Source organism: Neophocaena asiaeorientalis, unplaced genomic scaffold (genome assembly GCF_003031525.2).
Source record: "Neophocaena asiaeorientalis asiaeorientalis breed wild unplaced genomic scaffold, Neophocaena_asiaeorientalis_V1.1 scaffold719, whole genome shotgun sequence".
Lineage (NCBI taxonomy): Eukaryota > Metazoa > Chordata > Mammalia > Artiodactyla > Phocoenidae > Neophocaena > Neophocaena asiaeorientalis.
Window position 1 is genome coordinate 110,740 of NW_020173970.1, and position 19,429 is coordinate 130,168.

Genomic DNA, 19,429 nt, shown 5'->3' on the forward strand with positions numbered 1-19,429 from the left:
AAAAAAAAAAAAAAAAAGAGAAAGACAAATACCATATGATGTCACTTATATGTGGAATCTATAATATGACACAAATGAGCCTATCTACAAAACAGAACACAGACATAGAGAACAGACTTGTGGCTGCCAGGGGTAGGGGGCTGGGGGAGGGAAGGACTGGGAGTTTGGGATTAGCAGATGTAAACTATTATATATAGGATGGATAAACAACAAAGTCCTACTGTATAGCATAGGGAACTATATTCAATATTCTGTAATATACCATAATGGAAAAGAATATTAAAAAAAGAGAGTCTGCAGACAAGTGAGTCACTTTGCTGTACAGAAGAGATTGGCACAACATTGTAAATCAACTATATTTCAATAAAAAAGATAATAACCTATTACATGATAAGAATAAAAAACATTGAGTATAAAAGTAAATATACCCTATGACATCTGGAAAATGCAGAGAAATAGGAAAAAATCACCTAATGTTCTGCTCTCCAGAGACAACTACATTTTGGTGAATTTCCTCTGCATGTTTTCTTGCATAGTTTTCTTGCATAGTTACGATCACATTATAATATTAATTTTTTTTGAAATTTGTTTCTATTTCATTTATTTCTGCTCTGATCTTTATGATTTCTTTCCTTCTGCTAAGTTTGGGTTTTGTATGTTCTTCTTTTTCTAGTTTCTTTAGGTGGCAGATTAGATTGTTTATATGAGATTATTTTCTTGTTTCTTGAGGTAGGCTTGTATAGCTATAAACTACCCTCTTAGAACTGCTTTTGCTGCATCCCATAGGTTTTGGATCGTCGTGTTTTCATTATCATTTGTCTCTGGGTATTTTTTGATTTCCTCTTTGATTTCTTCAGTGGTCTCTTGGTTATTTAGTAATGTATTGTTTAGCCTCCATGTGTTAGTGTTTTTTACGTTTTTTTCCCTGTAATTGATTTCTAATCTCATAGTGTTGTGGTCAGAAAAGATGCTTGATATGATTTCAATTTTCTTAAATTTACTGAGGCTTGATTTGTGACTCAAGATGTGATCTATTCTGGAGAATGTTCCGTGCACACTTGAGAAGAAAGTGTAATCTGCTGTTTTTGTGTGGAATGTCCTATAAATATCAATTAAATCTATCTGGTCTGTTGTGTCGTTTAAAACTCTGTTTCCTTATTTATTTTCTGCTTGGATGATCTGTCCATTGGTGTAAGTGACGTGCTAAAGTTCCCCACTGTTACTGTGTTACTGTCGATATCCTCTTTTATAGCTGTTAGCAGTTGCCTTATGTACTGAGGTGCTCCTATGTTGGGTGCATATATATTTATAATTGTTATATCTTCTTGGATTGATCCCTTGATCATTATGTAGTGTCCTTCTTTGTCTCTTGTAACATTCTTTATTTTTAAGGTCAATTTTATCTGATATGACTATTGCTACTCCAACTTTCTTTTGATTTCCATTTGCATGGAATATCTTTTTCCATCCCCTCAGTTTCAGACTGAATGTGTCCCTAGGTCTGAAGTGGGTCTCTTGTAGACTGCAGATATATGGGTCTTGTTTTTGTATCTATTCAGCAAGCCTGTGTCTTTTGGTTGGAGCATTTAATCCATTCACGTTTAAGATAATTATCGATATGTATGTTCCTATTACCATTTTCCTAATTGCTTTGGGTTTATTTTTGTAGGTCCTTTTCTTCTCTTATGATTCCCATTTAGAGAAGTTCCTTTAGTATTTGTTGTAGAGCTGCTTTGAAATGTTAATTTTTTTCTTTTTCTTTTTCTTTTTGGCTGTGTTGGGTCTTCATTGCTGTGTGCGGGCTTTCTCTAGTTGTGGCAAGTGGGGCCTGCTCTTCGTTGTGGTGTGTGAGCTTTTCATTGCGGTGGCTTCTCTTGTTGCTGAGCATGGACTCTGGGCGCGGGCTTCAGTAGTTGCAACAAGTGGGCCCTAGAGTGTGCAGGCTTCAGTAGTTGTGGCTTGCAGGTTCTAGAGCACAGGCTCAGTAGTTGTGGCGCATGGGCTTAGTTGTTCTGCGGCATGTGGGATATTCCCGGACCAGGGCTCGAACCCGTGTCCCCTACATTGGTAGGTGGATTCTTAACCACTGTGCCACTCAGCGGCCATGGCTCACGGGCCTAGCTGTTCCGCAGCACGTGGGATCTTCCTGGACCGGGGCACGAACCTGTGTCCCCTGCATCAGCAGGCGGACTCTCAACCACTGCACCACCAAGGAAGCCCTCCTCTTTGTTTTGATTAGTATTTATTTATAACTTCCTGTCAGAGTGTAGTAGAAACAATCTCATTCAATACAGATTCCAGCAGGGTTGTATGATGTTTATTTTTTTTCAGGAGTTCTTTTTTTTTAAAGCAAAATTGTGAGGATGGTACAGAGATGTCCCATGTACTCCCTGCCCCCACACATGCATAGTCCCTCACCAGAATGGCATATTTGTTAAAATTGATGAATCTACATTGACACATTGTAATTGCCCAAAGTCCATAGTTTAACATTACCTCTTTACTCTTGGTGTTGTAAGTTCTATGAATTTGAACTAATGTATAATGACACGTATTCATCGTTACGATATTGTAGAATATTTTCACTGCCCTAAAATTCCTCTATGCTTCATCTGTTCATCCGCCCTCCTTCCATCAACCACTGATCTTTTTACTCTCTTCATAGTTTTATTTCTTCCAGAGTGTCATATAGTTGGAGTCATGCAGTATTATAGTAGCCTTTTCAGATTGACTTCTTTCACTTAGTAATACACACTTCTGTCCTCCATGTTTATTTTTCTAATGGCTTGATAGCTCATTTCTTTTTAGCATTGAATTTTCTGTTGTCTAGATGTATCACAGAGTGTCCATTCACCTACTAAAGGAAGTCTTGGTTGCTTCCAAGTTTTGGCTATTATAAAATAAGCTGCTATAAATATACATGTGCAGGTTTTTGTGGGGACATAAATTTTCAACTCCATTGGGTAAATACTAAGGAGCATGATTGCTGGATCATATTGTAAGAGTATTTTTAATTTTTAAAGAAACTGCCAAACTGTCTTCCAAAGTGGCTGTACCATTTTGCAATCCCACCAGCAATGATTGAGAGTTGATGTTAATTTTTAAATCTTGTTTTTCATTTATTTATTTTTTTACATCTTTATTGGAGTATAATTGCTTTACAATGGTGTGTTAGTTTCTGCTTTATAACAAAGTGAATCAGTTATACATATACATATGTTCCCATATCTCTTCCCTCTTGCGTCTCCCTCCCTCCCACCGTCCCTATCCCACCCCTCCAGGAAGTCACAAAGCACTGAGCTGATCTCCCTGTGCTATGCAGCTGCTTCCCACTAGCTATCTGCCTTACAACCCCTGCAGGCTATGTTCTCACCGCCAACCCCAGTCCTCTCCCTGCCCTGCGACCGAAGCCCGAGCCTCAGCTCCCAGCCCCGCCGCCCCGGCGGGTGAGGAGACAAGCCTCTCGGGCTGGTGAGTGCCGGTCGGCACTGATCCTCCGTGCGGAAATCTCTCCGCTTTGCCCTCCGCACCCCTGTTGCTGTGCTCTCCTCCGCGGCCCCGATGCTTTCCCCCTCCGCTACCCGCAGTCTCCGCCCATGAAGGGGCTTCCTAGTGTGTGGAAACCTTTCCTCCTTCACAGCTCCCTCCCACTGGTGCAGGTCCCGTCCCTATCCTTTTGTCTCTGTTTATTCTTTTTTCTTTTGCCGTACCCAGGTATGTGGGGAGTTTCTTGCCTTTTGGGAGGTCTGAGGTCTTCTGCCAGAGTTCAGTAGGTGCTCTGTAGGAGTTGTTGCACGTATAGATGTATTTCTGGTGTATCTGTGGGGAGGAAGGTGATCTCCGTGTCTTACTCTTCCGCCATCTTCCCTTCGTCTCCTTGTTTTTCATTTAAATTTACAAGTAAGGAATATGTTCACTTTAAGTTTCTTGACATATAACACTATCATTAGATATTTTAAATTAAGTTGTTAAATTTGTTTAATTGTTCATTTGATAGGCAAAAACTGGCTATCTTATTTCAATTTTTTGTATCCTTGAATACCAATGAGTGAGTTTTTGTTTTTTGGGGGTTTAGTTAACTATAGTTCCTCTTCTGTGGCTTTCTGGTTTCTTAATCCACTTATCTAGTAATATCTTAGTAGTTTTCTTACTGATTTGTAGGAGTTCCTTAAATGAGCTCTGTTTTCTTTAGTTTCCTAGTTCGTGGTTAATTTTTTAAAAACATACATAAACCTAAATTATTTTGTGTATATAATTCCATCTGGCTTTTGATAGCTTGTCTTATCATTTTTAAGTTTAAAAATTCTTCTCTCCTTTCAGAGATCCAATAACTTTTCCTTTTGTTGTTTTTTTTGTTGTTGATTATAACTCTTTATTCCATCTAGAATAAAGCAGTTTTCAAGCTTCTTTTTTGTAATTTCTGTAGGCTGATGGTTCTTGATTCATTGTGAGGTTTAAGGATGATAAAAGTTGACAGAAACTTTAGGGACAAAATATATTTTAGCAGTGAAAAAAATGATAAGCTCTTATCTGACAAATGTAAACTTTCTCATCAGAGTTAAACGTTTAGACAACATTTCTGATTAGCCTTCTGTTAGTACAGCAAAAGCATTTGTATTTGCTGGAAATAACATTTATTTATGAAGAAATTATGGCAGAAATCTGTTTAAACAGTGAGAAAATTCTAGACTGTTCAGACAGCCCAGGATTTTGAAAAAGTGTTGTGCTTTGGCAGGAACCCAGGAGAGGAAGTGTCTGCATCTGCTGCATGCTCGAAGCCTTCCCAAAGAGTTACTGTAAAGCAGCCAAGAGAACAGTGTATTTCACTACTGTGTGGTTCTGGAAGTAACTGGAAGTTTGCAGACTTGAGGGAGGAGACTTAGGAGTACTTCCAGGAGGTCAGTGTCAGTTTCTGTGGTGACCTATTTTTAGTGATTCAAGTTAAGGGAAAGTGTTTTGTGTGTGTATGTGTGTAATAGGGAGTTTTCCAATGTGGACTTGAACCTGTTGCTTTAGGAGAAGTCACTTGGGAAGAGTCAGAGGTGCCTGTACAAAAGAGGAATAGGGTGACAAGTCAGAATAACGGGTGTCTGTTATTGGGGCAAATGGTCTGTTATTGGGGCAAATGGTACTGCAGTTGTAATTTATTTTCCTGTAAGGTAATAAAGGAGAAGGACTTAAAGTCCATGTATGTTGTGGAGAAGGAGCAAGAGAAGAGTGCTAACAGGGCCTTTGGGAAAGCAGGGTAAAAAACTTTCTACTGGTTAGTTGATAATGTGCATCTGCCATGAAGAATCCATTCCAGAAAAGACAGCCCTACGGGGGACAAAGCAAAAAAGACAGAAGGGCTTTGCTGCCAGGTTTTAGAAAAAAATGCCACAACTTTGTACTGGGCTAAGGATTTTTTACATAGAACACAGTAGATAAGAGAAAAAGCTCAGCATTGGGCCCTTTGAGAGAAATTGCTAGCTTAAATTGACAGGGTTGGTTGGTATTTTTTTTTTAATTCTGTACAACTTTAAAAAAATAAAACAGCTTTATTGAGATATAATTCATATATCACACTATTCACCCATGTTCGTGCTTGTGTACTTTTTAGTACTTTCACAGTGTTCTTCAACAGTTGATCACCACCGTATATTTTAGAACGTTTTCATCACCCCAATATCTGCAACTTCTAATTGAACTTATTTTAAAATTTAAGGCCATTGCAGGGAAAAGATGGAACAAGTTAGCAATTTAGAGGATTAATCAGAAAGCTCTGAAACCTTTTTTCCCTTTAAGCATATTCTAACATTTTATTTTATTTTATTTTAAATTTATTTTTGGCTGAGTCGGGTCTTTGTTGCTGTGCGCAGCCTTTCTCTAGTTGTGACAAGCGGGGGCTACTCTTCGTTGCAGTGCGTGGGCTTCTCACTGCGGTGGCTTCTCTTGTTGCGGAGCACGGGCTCTAGGCATGTGAGCTTCAGTAGCTGTGGCTCGTGGGCTCTAGAGCACAAGGTCAGTAGTTGTGGTGCATGGGCTTAGTTGCTCTGCAGCATGCGGGATCTTCCCGGACCAGGGCTCAAACCCATGTCCCCTGCATTGGCAGGCGGATTCTTAACCACTGCGCCACCAGGGAAGTCCTCCTTTTTAAAAATAATGGCCATATTTCTCTTACAGGTGTGCGGTCCTGTAAAAGTAAGCCTCTGAAGATGATCTGGTGTATTTTAGTTGTAGGGTTTCTACTTCCCCAGTCTTTGGCTGATCCAGGCTTTTTTACTTCAATTGGTAAGTCTTAATTATTTTTTGTTGTTTTTCCATTTAAAAATTTACATTTTTTAGTGTGTTTAGATAAGTAAAAACCAATACATTGTGTTCGCAGAGACTGAAACATTACTTCAGTCCCTGCCCCTCTAAAAGTCTCTCTCATTTTTAAATTCAATTGTTTTCTTTAAATTATTTTCTCTGATTACAAAAGGAATACGTTTTCAGATTAGAAATTTATGAAAATTTAGAAAAGCATACCAAAGAAAATTCTCTGGTAATGAGTCCACCCAGCAAATCATTTAATGTATATACTTAGTCTTTTATGTTTTCCTATATACATACTTCATATGTCTTAAAAGAGAAGTTTTCTGTCATCTTGTTGACCAGTTCTACCCTCACATGATTGTGGAGCTAAATAAAACACAAACAAGTATTATAGTTATGAAACCTCATTTTGGGATATAAAATGATGAGTTCTGTTTTCCCCTTATGAATAACGAAATATGGATATTTGAATTGCAGTTGAGAAGTATACTTTTTGTTAGTGTGGTCTTTGTTTATTGAATAAAAATTTAGTTCTAAGTAGTTTCAAAACCACAAAAAGGTGAGAGGGGAGGTAGGGAAGAAGAAACATTGATCCTTGGAAAGTAAGGTTTTGAAATTAAAAAATAAATTTTTAGATGACAGACAATTTGTCAATATGGTCCAAGCTTGCAGAGTTAAGTAGCTTGAAAATTTGAATTGGAACACATGATTAGAAGAGTTTCCGGCTTTATTTTTATTTATCTGGTTTTTAAAAAAGGAAAAAAAAAAAAAAAGATGCTCTCTCCAACATATCTGATTCATGCCAGGTAAGTCCTCTCAGAATGAAGCATTCTCTATCATTCTTAAATTATTCGAAAATACTTGTTTTGACCAGTATGGGTATTTGATTACTTTCTTCCCTTTTTCTCCTTCTAGGTCAGATGACTGATTTGATCCGTACTGAAAAAGATCTGGTGACTTCCCTGAAAGACTATATTAAGGCAGAAGAGGACAAATTAGAACAAATAAAAAAGTAAGCAAAGTGTTTTACTTATTATGACTCTGATTCCACCTTCATGTTTTCTTGGTGGAGCTAAAACATTCTTTGAGTGAAAGTGAAAGCCCTCTGTCAGTCTTAAAAGGCTAGTTGAAATGGCTAAAGTGGGAGCACAGAAAACAGAAGTTAGGCCCAGGCTAAGACTTCAGTTGAAGAATATGGATTGAGATAAGAATATAAATGGGTATGGGTCATTGACTGACAATTTTTTTCAATGGTTGCTAATATCTTCTATCCTCTTCTAACCTCCCTAATCAAGCCACCTTCTGGAGCAATTTTCCACTGCTATTTATCCTTCAGTCCTATGGTTCCATTCTAGAGATTACAGTGATAAGTATAGTATTATTTAATTGATATAGTTTTTCCTTAAATGCTAATTTATTTATTTAAATTTATTTATTTATTTATGGCTGCGTTGGGTCTTTGTTGCTGTGTGCGGGCTTTCTCTTGTTGTGGTGAGTGGGAACTACTGTTTGTTGCGTGCGTGGGCTTCTCATTGCAGTGGCTTCTCTTGTTGCAGAGCACAGGCTATAGGCGTGCGGGCTTCAGTAGCTGTGGCACGTGGGCTCAGTAGTTGTGGCTTGCGGGCTCTAGAGTGCAGGCTCAGTAGTTTTGGTGCATGGGCTTAGTTGCTCCGCGGCATGTGGAAATCTTCCCAGACCAGGGCTCGAACCCATGTACCCTGCATTGACAGGCGGATTCTTAACCACTGCGCCACCAGGGAAGTCCCCTAATTTATTTTTAATTGACTCAGGTTCATATTTAATTCTGACCTGAGAGTTCCTAGCCTTTGTTTAATGAGTAGCTAAGTATTCAGTTTTTTTGTTTTAAAATAGTTTCTAGATACTGAATATAAAATTTTGCTGTAAGTTTGATTTAAATGAACATGTAACTGAAATTGGATTGGGCTGATTACTTTGTAATAACCAATTATTTGGCTTTAAGGACCTGTAGGGAAATGAATTTTTAGATTCTTGCTAGAGGGATCCACTCACAACTTTTACTAAGATAGGTTATGTTTACTATAACCATTTGGGAGAAACAAAACTAAAACAAAAAGTCTTGTAGTTATATTTTGATTTTGCCAAGTTAGATTTTATCTGTAAGAGAATCTTGCTTTTTAAAAATCCTTTGTAATTTTACTTTTAAAAGGATTTTAAGTATAGTTTTAACTCAAAATCCTCTAATCTTTTTGAGTGCTTTACTAGTCTTCTTCCTCATTGAGTGTGTATATACTTTATGTAGATTCCACTTATGTCTTACATTTTTAGATGGGCAGAGAAGTTAGATCAGCTAACCAGCACAGCAACAAAAGATCCAGAAGGATTTGTTGGACACCCTGTAAATGCATTTAAGTTAATGAAACGTCTGAACACTGAGTGGAGTGAGTTGGAGAATCTGGTCCTTAAGGATATGTCGGATGGTAAGTCAGATGGTAAGACTAATGAGCCAAAAAAAAAGTAAGGCTTTTTTGCTACCACCTGTAGACATGCCAGAAGAAGTGATAAATTCAGTTCCCAGAACATCAGGTGTTCAGCCTTGTAACTGAATTATTGCTGAGATGTATTTGATTTGACTAGAGTTAATTTAGTCTACATCCTGAATTCTTGATTTAAAAAAAAGATGAATAAAAACTGGAAATAAAGAAAGATAGAACTTTATTGTTAAAATGTAATTTCTGCTCTTCATTTAACATGGTCCTTTTTGCTTTGAAATCTAAAAAAGTGAATCAATGATTTGGCATACAGCTTCATTTCTGAGGGTAATTGTTTTCATTTTAGGATTACCTTCAGATTTTAAAAATTTTATGGGTAAGTCTTTATCTTCTAATCAATTTTTAATGTACTGGGAGTGATACTAATAAGGAAAAATGTTAGCTGTGTTTTACATAGTACTTTGAATCTTAGGATTGTTTTGTTTAACATAGACAATAAATTTAAAAATTGAGGCTGCAAACAGTAATAATGAATGTCTTTCTAATTGAAACGATAAAATTGTAGTTGGAGTATTGAGATCTTTTAGATATTTTAGTAACAGACATGGAAAACTAAGGCTGGAGTTTAATGAAGTAGAGGTATTATGCTTTAGTACATAGTGTTTATTTGTTGAATGATTGAAGGTGGCAAAAAAAAGAGAGACAGAGAACTGAGCCAACTGTGTAGATAAAGCACTCCAAGGGTGCTTTCAAGTATTTGTGAGCAGTAAACTAAACTATTACGCATAGGACAGGAAACCTTGAAAAGAAAAATTAAGGCAAGCACTTGTGAATACTTCTTTGAGAAGAGAAGGAAATAGTACCTGTGATTATTTGTTGTCATATAACACCATGAGAACCTTTTTTTTTTTTTTTTTTTTTTGCGGTACGCGGGCGTCTCACTGCTGTGGCCTCTTCCGTTGCGGAGCACAAGCTCTGGACACGCAGGCCCAGCGGCCATGGCTCACGGTCCCAGCCGCTCCGCGGCATGTGGGATCTTCCCGGACTGGGGCACGAACTCGTGTCCCCTGCATCGGCAGGCGGACTCTCAACCACTGCGCCACCAGGGAAGCCCCATGAGAACGTTTTTAAGGTCATACATGTATGCGTTTGTATACATATATACATATGCACACACATTTATTTGTTTATTATTTTTTTTTAAAAATCTAAAAAATCTCAAGTATGAACTAAGTTTTTTTATAAAGTAAACCTTAAGACTTAGGCGTTTTAATCTGTGGCAGTCATCCCATAATGCTATAGTAGATATAATTTTTTTCTTTTTATTAGAGAGGATTTAAGTAACTTCATATTGGTTTGGGGCATAAAATCGTTCCAGTCTTCTGTAAAACTTGCTTGTAAAATTCCATGTGGATATTGTGACTAGGAGTTGGTCTTAAAACTAATGCTTTAATATGGACTTAGGCCTCTTCCATCTAGTTGTTCATCTGTACATTTCAATTAACATAAAAATGCCTGGCCTTTTGATGATCAAAGTATGCATAGTTGATTATAAGTAAAGGAGAATGGAGGGAAGTCTCGTACCTAATTTTGATTTGCAAATGATGACATGTTATTAAAATTTTAAATCACTTTTTGTTTTTGTTGTATTGATTTCTTAAGGAGTATTTAGCATCTCCTTAGGAGTTATATAGTTACCAATAATTAGTTTCTTAGTTTCATTTTTGCTGTATTTTATGTAAAACCTTTTAAAATTAATATTAGGATTTATAGAGTGCAAACCATGATGATGAACACTATATTTAATAATTAAACAGATCTAAATATATTTTAATAAACTAGCTTACCTGATACTCTTATATATATAATAAATGTCTCTTCCTTCTCCTTAAAGAATTCCACCAAACTTTATATATTTACACATTTATGTGATATGTGGCACATGGAAGAAGAAAACATAACTTTAAGAGTATACATTTTACTTAGTGTTATCTGAAAGTATAATTGGTTGCCAGTGAACATCGTTTTGAAATCTTTAAATGTTCACTTTTCAAGCTTAGTGGAGGCTGTGTTGTATAATTAAAAACTCTATTATGTTAGTTGATCTTTACCTATTAATACAAATATAATTCTGCAATGACCTCAGATTACTTAAGCAACATTAAAAATGGTTTGGGAAGATGAACAACTTAGAGGTATGTCAAGTCTTGTTCAGTATATGTAATTTTTTCTTGTTACACATGGTATGGTGGAAAATTATAATAAAAGAGATTTTGAAAAATCCTTTTAAGACTATATTGGAAAATGGAAGTCTGTGAGGTTCTAAAGTCTTTTTTCTTCCAATTTTATTGAGATATAATTGACATACAGTACCATATAAAGTGTACAGCACAATGATTTCACTTACACACATCATGGAATGATTATCACAGTAAATTTAGTGTTCATCCATCACCTCATATAGATACAAAATTTAAAAAATAGAAAAAAATGCTTTTCCTTGTGATGAGAACTCTTAAGATGTACTCTCAACAACTTTCATATATAACATACAGCAGTGTTAATTATTTTTATTGTGTTGTACATTACATCCCTAGTACTTACTTATATTATAACTGGAACTTTATACCTTTTGACAGCCTTCCTCCAGTTGCCCTGCACACCCACCTCCTGCCTCTGATAACCATATATCTGATATCTTTTTGTATGAGTTTGTTTTTGAAATATAATTGACCTGCAACACTGTGTTCCTGTTATACAAAATATTGATCCTGTATTTCTATATATTTCAAAATGATCACCGTGATAAGTCTAGTTCTGATATGTCATCACCATACAAAGATATTACATAGTTATTGACTATATTTCCCACACTGTACATTTCATACCCGTGTCTAGACTCTTTTTTTTTCCCCCCTATTTTAAGGTTTTATCTCTAACCTAACCATTCAGAGACAGTACTTCCCTAATGATGAAGACCAGGTTGGGGCAGCCAAAGCTCTGTTGCGTCTCCAGGATACCTACAATTTGGATACAGATACCATCTCAAAGGGTGATCTTCCAGGTAAGAATTATTGTAGTCTATAAAAATCCTATCACTTGGCTTCTCCATTCAGTCCATTAGGACAATGTTAATATAAAAAGACTTCCATATTTTAAGATTTTTAACTTCACTTTGTTTCACAGCCTTTGAGGACAAAACAACCCTTTGTCTAGGACTGAATAGTTGTGGATAAGCTGCTAGCTTGTTACTGTGAAAGCTTATAATTATAGGGACTAACTTAAGTAGGCAATTTTAGCATGTAAGAAAAAGAAACAACCAGTTTTCCAAATGTCTGTCTTTAGAATACCCAGTAGTTGTGTGTTAAGTTATAAGGTAATTGATAATCAAAGTTTATGTATTCAATAATTTAAAACCAAGACATGTTGAGTATGTACTGATTTTTAGTGTTCTACAGTGTGAAGCATCCTGCTTTCTGACCTATTTTCGGCAAAACCCTCTTTTTTTAAGTTACAGCTGATTTCATGGTAATTTGCTTAAATTTATTGTGAAAAAACATTAAAAAAATTTACCATCTTAACCAATTTTAAATGTGCAGTTTATGGTATTAAGTACATTTGCATTATTATGCAACCATCATTACCATCCATCTGCATAGCTCTTTTCATCTTGTGAAACTGAAGCGCTATACTTTTTAAACAATAACTCCCCAGTTCCCACTTACTCAGCCCCTGGCAACCATCATTCTACTTTCTCTCTATGACTTTGACTTAAGTACCTCATATAAGTAGAATCATACAGCGTTTGTGTTTTTGTGACTGGCTTATTTCACTTAGTATAATGACCTCAAGGGCTGTAGTATACGTCGGAACTTCCTTCATTTTTAAGGCTGAATAATAATCCATTGTGTATATACCATATTTTGCTTATCCATTCATCTGTTGATGGACGCTTGGGTTCCTTCCACACATCAGCTATTGTGAATAATGCTGCTGTGAACATGGGTGTGCAAATAGCTCTTCAAGACAATGTCTTTTATTCTTTGAGTATATACCCAGAAGTGGAATTGCTGTGTCATATGATAATTCTGTTTTTAATTTTTGAGGAGTCACCATACTCTTTTCCATAGTAGATATACCATTTTACATTCCCACCAACAGTGCATAAGGGTTCCAGTTTCTCCACATCCTTGCCAACACTTGTTATTTTCTTTTTTTTTTTTCTGATAGTAGCCACTCTAGTGGGTGGTATCTCATTGCAGTTTTGCATTTCCCCAATTATCAGTGATGTTGAGCCTCTTTTCATGTACTTATTAGCAGCCGCCTGTACATCTTCTTTGAAGAAATACCTATTCGAGTCCTTTGTCTTTTTTTTTTTTGCAGTATGCGGGCCTCTCACTGCTGTGGCCTCTGCCGTTGCGGAGCACAGGCTCCAGACGCGCAGGCTCAGTGGCCATGGCTTACGGGCCCAGCCGCTCCACGGCATGTGGGATCTTCCCGGACCGGGGCACGAACCCGTGTCCCCTGCATTGGCAGGTGGACTCCCAACCACTGCACCACCAGGGAAGCCCTGTCTATTTTTTAATTGGGTTATTCATTCTTTATTGTTGAGTTTTAGAGGTTCTCTATATATTCTGGATATTAATTCCTTATGAGATGTATGATTTGCAAATATTTTCTCCTGTTCTGTGGGTTGCCTTTTTACTCCATTGATATTGTGCTTTGTATCCAAATTTTTAAATTTTTACGAAGTCCAATTTGTTTATTTTTTCTTTTTTTGCCTGTGCCTTTAGGGTCATATACAAGAAATCATTGCCCAATCCAATGTTATAAAGCTTTTGTCCTATGTTTTCTTCTAAGAGTTTTATTGTTTTAAGTCTTATATTTAGGTCCTTGATTTATTTTGAGTTAATTTTTACATGTGGTATTAGGTAAGGGTTCAACTTCATTCTTTTGCATGTGGATATTCGGTTCTCCCAGCACCATTTGTTGAAAAGACCATCCTTTCCCCATTGAATGGTCTTGCCATGCTTGTCAAAAATCATTTGACCATGTATACAAAGGTTTACTTCTGCCTCTGTATTCCATTAGTCTGTAAGTCTGTCTTTATGCTGATAACACACTATTTGATTATTGTAGCTTTGTAGTAAGTTTTGAAATTAGGAGGTGTGAGTCTTCTGGTTTTGTGCTTCTTTTTTAAGATTGTTTTGGTTATTCTGGGTCCCTTGAGATTCTGTATGAATTTTAGGATGGGTTTTTCTGTTTCTGTTTTTAGTATTTTGATATTGTGTTGAATCTGTAGATTGCTTTGGGTAGTATTAACATTTTAACGATCCATGAATCATGGTCTTCCAATCCATGAACATGGGATGTGTTTTCCATTTATTTATGTTGTCTTTCAGCAGTTTTTTTGTAGTTTTTCACTGTATGTCTTTCATCTCCTTGGTTAAGTTAATTCCTAAGTATGTTATGCTTAGACTTGTTTTAGTAATTTTCTTTTAGATTGTTCATTATTGGTACATAGAAATGCAACTGATTTTTCTGTGTTGTCTTTGCATCCTGCTACTTGGCTGAATTCATTTATTAGTTCTAACAAGTTTTTTGTGGAATCCTCAGGATTTTCTAACCTAAGATAATGTTATCTGCTGGGTATTCCCTGGTGGTCCAGTGCTTAGGACTCCATGCTTTCACTGCCGAGGGTGCAGGTTCAATCCCTGGTTAGGGAACTCATCCCACAAGCCGCGCAGTGTGGCAGAAAAAAGATAACGTTATCTGTGAACAGAGATCATTTTACTTCTTCCTTTCCAGTTTGGGCACCTTTGAGCTTGTTCTTGCCTAGTTGCCCTGGCTAGAACTTCAAGTACTAAGTTGAATAGAAGTGGCGAAAGTGGGCATCCTTGTTCTTGTTCTTGATCTCAAAGGAAAAGCTTTCAGTCTTTGACCATTGAGTGGGTTTTTCAAATATATCTTTTATTATGTTAAGGTAGTTTCCTTCTATTCCTAGTTTGTTGAGTGTTTTTTATCATGAAAGAATACTGAATTTTGTCAATTGTTTTTTCTGCATGAATTGAGATGATCGTATTTTTTTCCTTTATTCCGTTAATGTGGTGCATTACATTGATCGATATTCATATGTTGAAACATCCTTGCATTCCAGGAATAAGTTCTACTTGGTCATGGTGTATAATCATTTTAATATTATATGCTGCTGAATTCTGTTTGCTAGTATTTTGTTGAGGATTTTTACATCATTGTTCATAAGTGATATTGGTGTGTAGTTTTCTTGTAGTGTCTTTTTCTGGCTTTGGTATAAAGGATAATGCTGGCCTCATAGAATGAGATAGGAAGTATTCTTTCCTCTCTTTTTGAAAAGTTTGAGAAGGATTGGTATTAGTTCTTCTTTAAATGTTTGGTAGAATTCTCTAGTGAAACCATTAGGTCCAGGGCTTTTCTTTTGTCAGGAGACTTTCAATTACTGATTGTCTCCTTACTAGCTATAGGTCTATTCAGATTTTCTATTTTTTTCTAAGTCTTGGTAGGTTTTGTGTTTTTAGGAATCTGTCCATTTCATCTAGGTTATTCAATTTGTTGGTGTACAGTTTTTCATAGAACTCTCTTATAATCCTTTGTATTTCTGTAGAATCAATAGTAGTATCCCCACTTTTATTTCTGATTTTAGTAATTTGAATCTTTTTTTTCTTAGTCCATGTAGCTAAAGGATTGTCAATTTTGTTGACAAAATTCTTTTCAAAGAACCATCTTTTGTTTTCATTAATTTTCTCTATTGTTTTTCTTTTACTTCTGCTTTAATATTTCCTTTCTTCTGCTAGCTTTTGGTTAAGTTTGTCCTTGTTTTTCTAGCTTTTAGGTTGTTGATTCGAGATCTTTCTTGTTTTTTAATGTAAGCGTTATAACTATAAATTTCTCCCTTAGCTCTGCTTTCATTGTGTCCCATACGTTTTGGTATTTTGTGTTTTCATTTTCATTTGTCTTTAAGTATTTTCTAATTTTCCCTGTGATTTCTTCTTTGATCCATTAGTTGTTAAAGAGTGTGTTGTTTAATTTCTGCAAAATTTGGAGTTTTCCAGTTTTACTTGTGTTACTAATATCTAACTTCACATGATAATTTACTTTTGCCATCTCGCACTTTTTCTGTGAGTGTGTGGCTTACCCCATTACTACCTTCTTGTCATTATCAACTGGAGAAATAAAATATATTACCTCTATCATCATACTGAAATTGATTTTCTCCTTAAGAAAATATAGTGGGATGAGATACTTGTTAAGATGTTTTTCTTGCTCATCTTCCTAAATTTGCAGTGAAGTATCAAGTGGAAAAACTAACCATGGTATAATATTAAATAAAATTTCCTTTAAGCTGCAATGTAATTTCATCAAGTTGGACTTCCAAAAAAGTACAAATTTGCAAATTTTATTTTCTGTTTCTACTAATATGGTACATTATAACACTTCTGAAGATCACAGCTTTGTTTGGTTTGGTTTTTTAAATTAATTAATTAATTAATTTGGTTGCACCGGGTCTTAGTTGCGGTAAGCAGCTCCTTAGTTGTGGTATGTGGGCTCCTTAGTTGCATCTTGCAGGCTCCTTAGTTGTGGCTTGCAGGCTCCTTAGTTGTGGCTCGCCAGCTCCTTAGTTGTGGCATGCAAACTCTTAGTTGAAGCATGCATGTGGGATCTAGTTCCCTGACCAGGGATTGAACCTGGGCCCCCGGCATTGGGAGCGTGGACTCTTATCCACTGTGCCACGAGGGAAGTCCTGCCTTATGTTTTTTAGTTCACCTCTGGTTTAAAACATCAATTTGTTTAATAGATATTAACTATTTAATGTTTATTTAATATCTACTTAACATAATAACCATTATGTTAAGTACTAGGGGATGCGATAATGAATAACACTGCTTTTGCCCTTAGGGTACTTATATTATGATATGGTATGATGAATGCCTAGATGCAGATAACTTAGGATACTGTGGGAGCACATAGGAGAAACTTAATTTTGGACTTGAGAAGAGAGAGGCATAAAGTAAGACTTCCTGGAATACAGGATATTTTTTAAAAGTGAGGTGTAATGGACAAGGAATTAGCTAGGAAATTGGGGGAGGGGGGGAAATAGTGGGCATGAGAAAAATATTCCAAACAGAACATATATATAGGCCAGAGAGGAGAGAGCATTTTATATCAGATATCTAACAAGTAGTTTGTTCAAGGGGTGAGTGCATGAACAGTGGGAGGGAGTTGGTTTTGTGAGAGTCGTGAGAGATGAGGCTAGATAGGTAAGCAGAAGCCATCTCCTGATGAACTTTGTAAGTCATGTGGAGGAGTTTGAAGTGTTCTGAGTGCAATGAGAAGCTATTGAAAAGTTTTAAACAGGGAGGTTATATGATTTTCATTTTAGAAATATCATTCTGGCTGCAGAATGGATTCAGATCTGGGGGTAGGGACAAATAAATCAGGGAGGAGGCTGCTGTAAAAATTAAGTAAGAGGTGATAGTGGTAGCTTAGGTTATTTCCAGTTTTTTGCAGGACCAAGGTTTCAACATACATCTTTATGTCTTCTTGTGTCTATTACACACATAAAAGAGTTTCTCTTGGTTATAAGCTTCTCAAACTTTACTAGATATGGCCAGATTGTTCTCCAGAGCAGATGTACCAATTAATACTCTAACCAGCAATGTATGGGAGTTCCCATTTCTTCATACCCTTGCCAACACTTGGCTTTGTCAGATTTAAAATTATAGCAGTTGAGGTGTGAAGCGATAGGGATGAGGGTAGGGGGAAGGATGATTTGTTGTTTTTAATTGCCCTCCCCCCAAAATCAGAGAAATGCTTATTTCAGTGGATTTATATTGATGCCATGTAACTCCTTGATTAATTTTGTCTGTTTCTTTCTCCTTTTTGGGCCTACCTTTTGAAATGCTTTCTTGATATTTTAATATAAAATCTGATAAGTTAAATGGATTTTAGCATTAATGATGCCTTTACAGTTCATATAGACTGTTCCTTTAGTTTCAGGTTGTTCCTAACCCTGATTTGTTGAGTAGATTTTTAGCTTCCGGAGATATTACACTTTTGGTGGGGGGGCAGTGAAGTAGAAAAGAATAGCTTTATTGCTTTGCCAGGCAAAGGGGGGTACCACAGCGGGCTAATGCCCTCAAAACTGTGTGTCCCCTACACTTTTCTTTTTGGATAGAAAATGTCTTATATGTAAAATTTGATTTACTTCAGGTGGAAGTTGAATGTTCTTCTTGGTCATTTGCATCACTATCTTGGTTAGCTGATAAGGTTAACTACACCAAGCAGTAGATTCTCTGCACACCTCTGGAGCGCACTCAGCTATGAGTGTACCATAGTGCCTCTGATGCAAGATGTCAACTTCCCAAGTGTATGCATTTTAAACATATTTGTCCCTTACAAATCAAGTTTTTGTCCACTAAATGTTCCTATAAATAACAGTGTAAGAATTTTTAAATTAAATCTCCCAGTTTATGGATGAGCCACAAAAAATGTATTTCTAAGTAAATTTTCCTATACTATTTTATTTCCTATTCTTATTTTCCTATATTATAGTTTATATTGTGATAATAAATTAAAAGGACTCTTTTTGGTGTTAGTTTTAACTGTAAATTTGGGTTACTACATTCAGTTTGATGGGCTAACATCAGTCATCCGTGCCACTTCCTTTGAACCAAAGGAATTTGCAGCTTATTCTTTTTTCTCACCAAATTCTATTTGTGCTTTGCATGAAAGTTTTTTATAGTCTTTTTCTGCCAACATCACTTTCCTTATCTCATTTTCTTTGTCTTCTTGTCCATTTACTTTTTCTTCTCATGTTCTCTATTTTGGAAGCAGCCTTCCCTTTCAAATGCTACATCACTTCATTTTCATTTTCTTCTTTAATACAATTCCTAGGCATTTTGCCTTTGATAATTGTGAATAGATCAACAGGTAAGCTAACCAGAGATACTTTAACTACCAAGGCAGAATAGCTAAAGATACTCTACTATCCCCATTGTGCTTTCAAATAATGTTGCCAGGATATCAGGTCATGTAAAAAATATTTCTGGTGCTCTCTACGGGTATTAATGGCATACTCTCCTCTTGTGTCTTTTGTATGTCCCTGAGAAAAAACATTCTTAATTACTGCTTTGTAAGCTCATCTTAGAACTGTATTCCAGTTCTCATAACAAAAATAATAGGAGAGTCAAAATTCAGTATGTTTGTTTTGTTTCTGAAATTGTGTCATGTTAAGCTATTAATAAGTTAGTTTCTTGGTATCCTTTTCTAGATTAGAGTGTGGAGTAGAGAGTTAGTAACTGTCAAAATATGGATCTTCATCTTCATTTTAGTAGTACACTGATAATCAGTTACTATCCATAAGTGACTAACAGGAGGCAAAAAAAAAAAAAATAGTGAATGGAGGTAGTTCTATGATTTGCATATTTAATTGTATTGGTCCATGTGATTCTCCAGTGCATACATCTCCATGCTAGGACTGTGCTTGGTACTAGAATGTAACAGGTCATATCCTCAGACCAGGGCATGCTATGCCCTAGACAGTGAATGTCTGGTCACTAGCAAAATGTGCCCATGATTTTATTTCCTCTTTTTTTTTTTTTTTTTTTTTTTTGTGGGTTTTGGGGCTT

The 19,429-nt window shown here is 36.2% G+C and overlaps 1 protein-coding gene across 3 annotated transcripts in view; it reads left to right on the forward strand.

Annotated features, from left to right (window-relative positions):
• P4HA1 (prolyl 4-hydroxylase subunit alpha 1) overlaps positions 1-19,429 on the forward strand; it is an 85,160-nt gene that overhangs the window by 16,740 nt on the left and 48,991 nt on the right. For 2 of the 3 annotated variants that reach the window (XM_024753131.1, XM_024753130.1), the window contains exons 2-5: positions 6,163-6,270; positions 7,210-7,306; positions 8,602-8,753; positions 11,692-11,829. In XM_024753131.1, coding sequence (XP_024608899.1) covers positions 6,195-6,270; positions 7,210-7,306; positions 8,602-8,753; positions 11,692-11,829 — 463 coding nt within the window. In that variant the 5' untranslated portion in view covers positions 6,163-6,194. Of the gene's footprint in view, positions 1-4,774; positions 4,899-6,162; positions 6,271-7,209; positions 7,307-8,601; positions 8,754-11,691; positions 11,830-19,429 lie in introns of those variants that run through there. The other variant, XM_024753132.1, reaches the window with a different exon arrangement.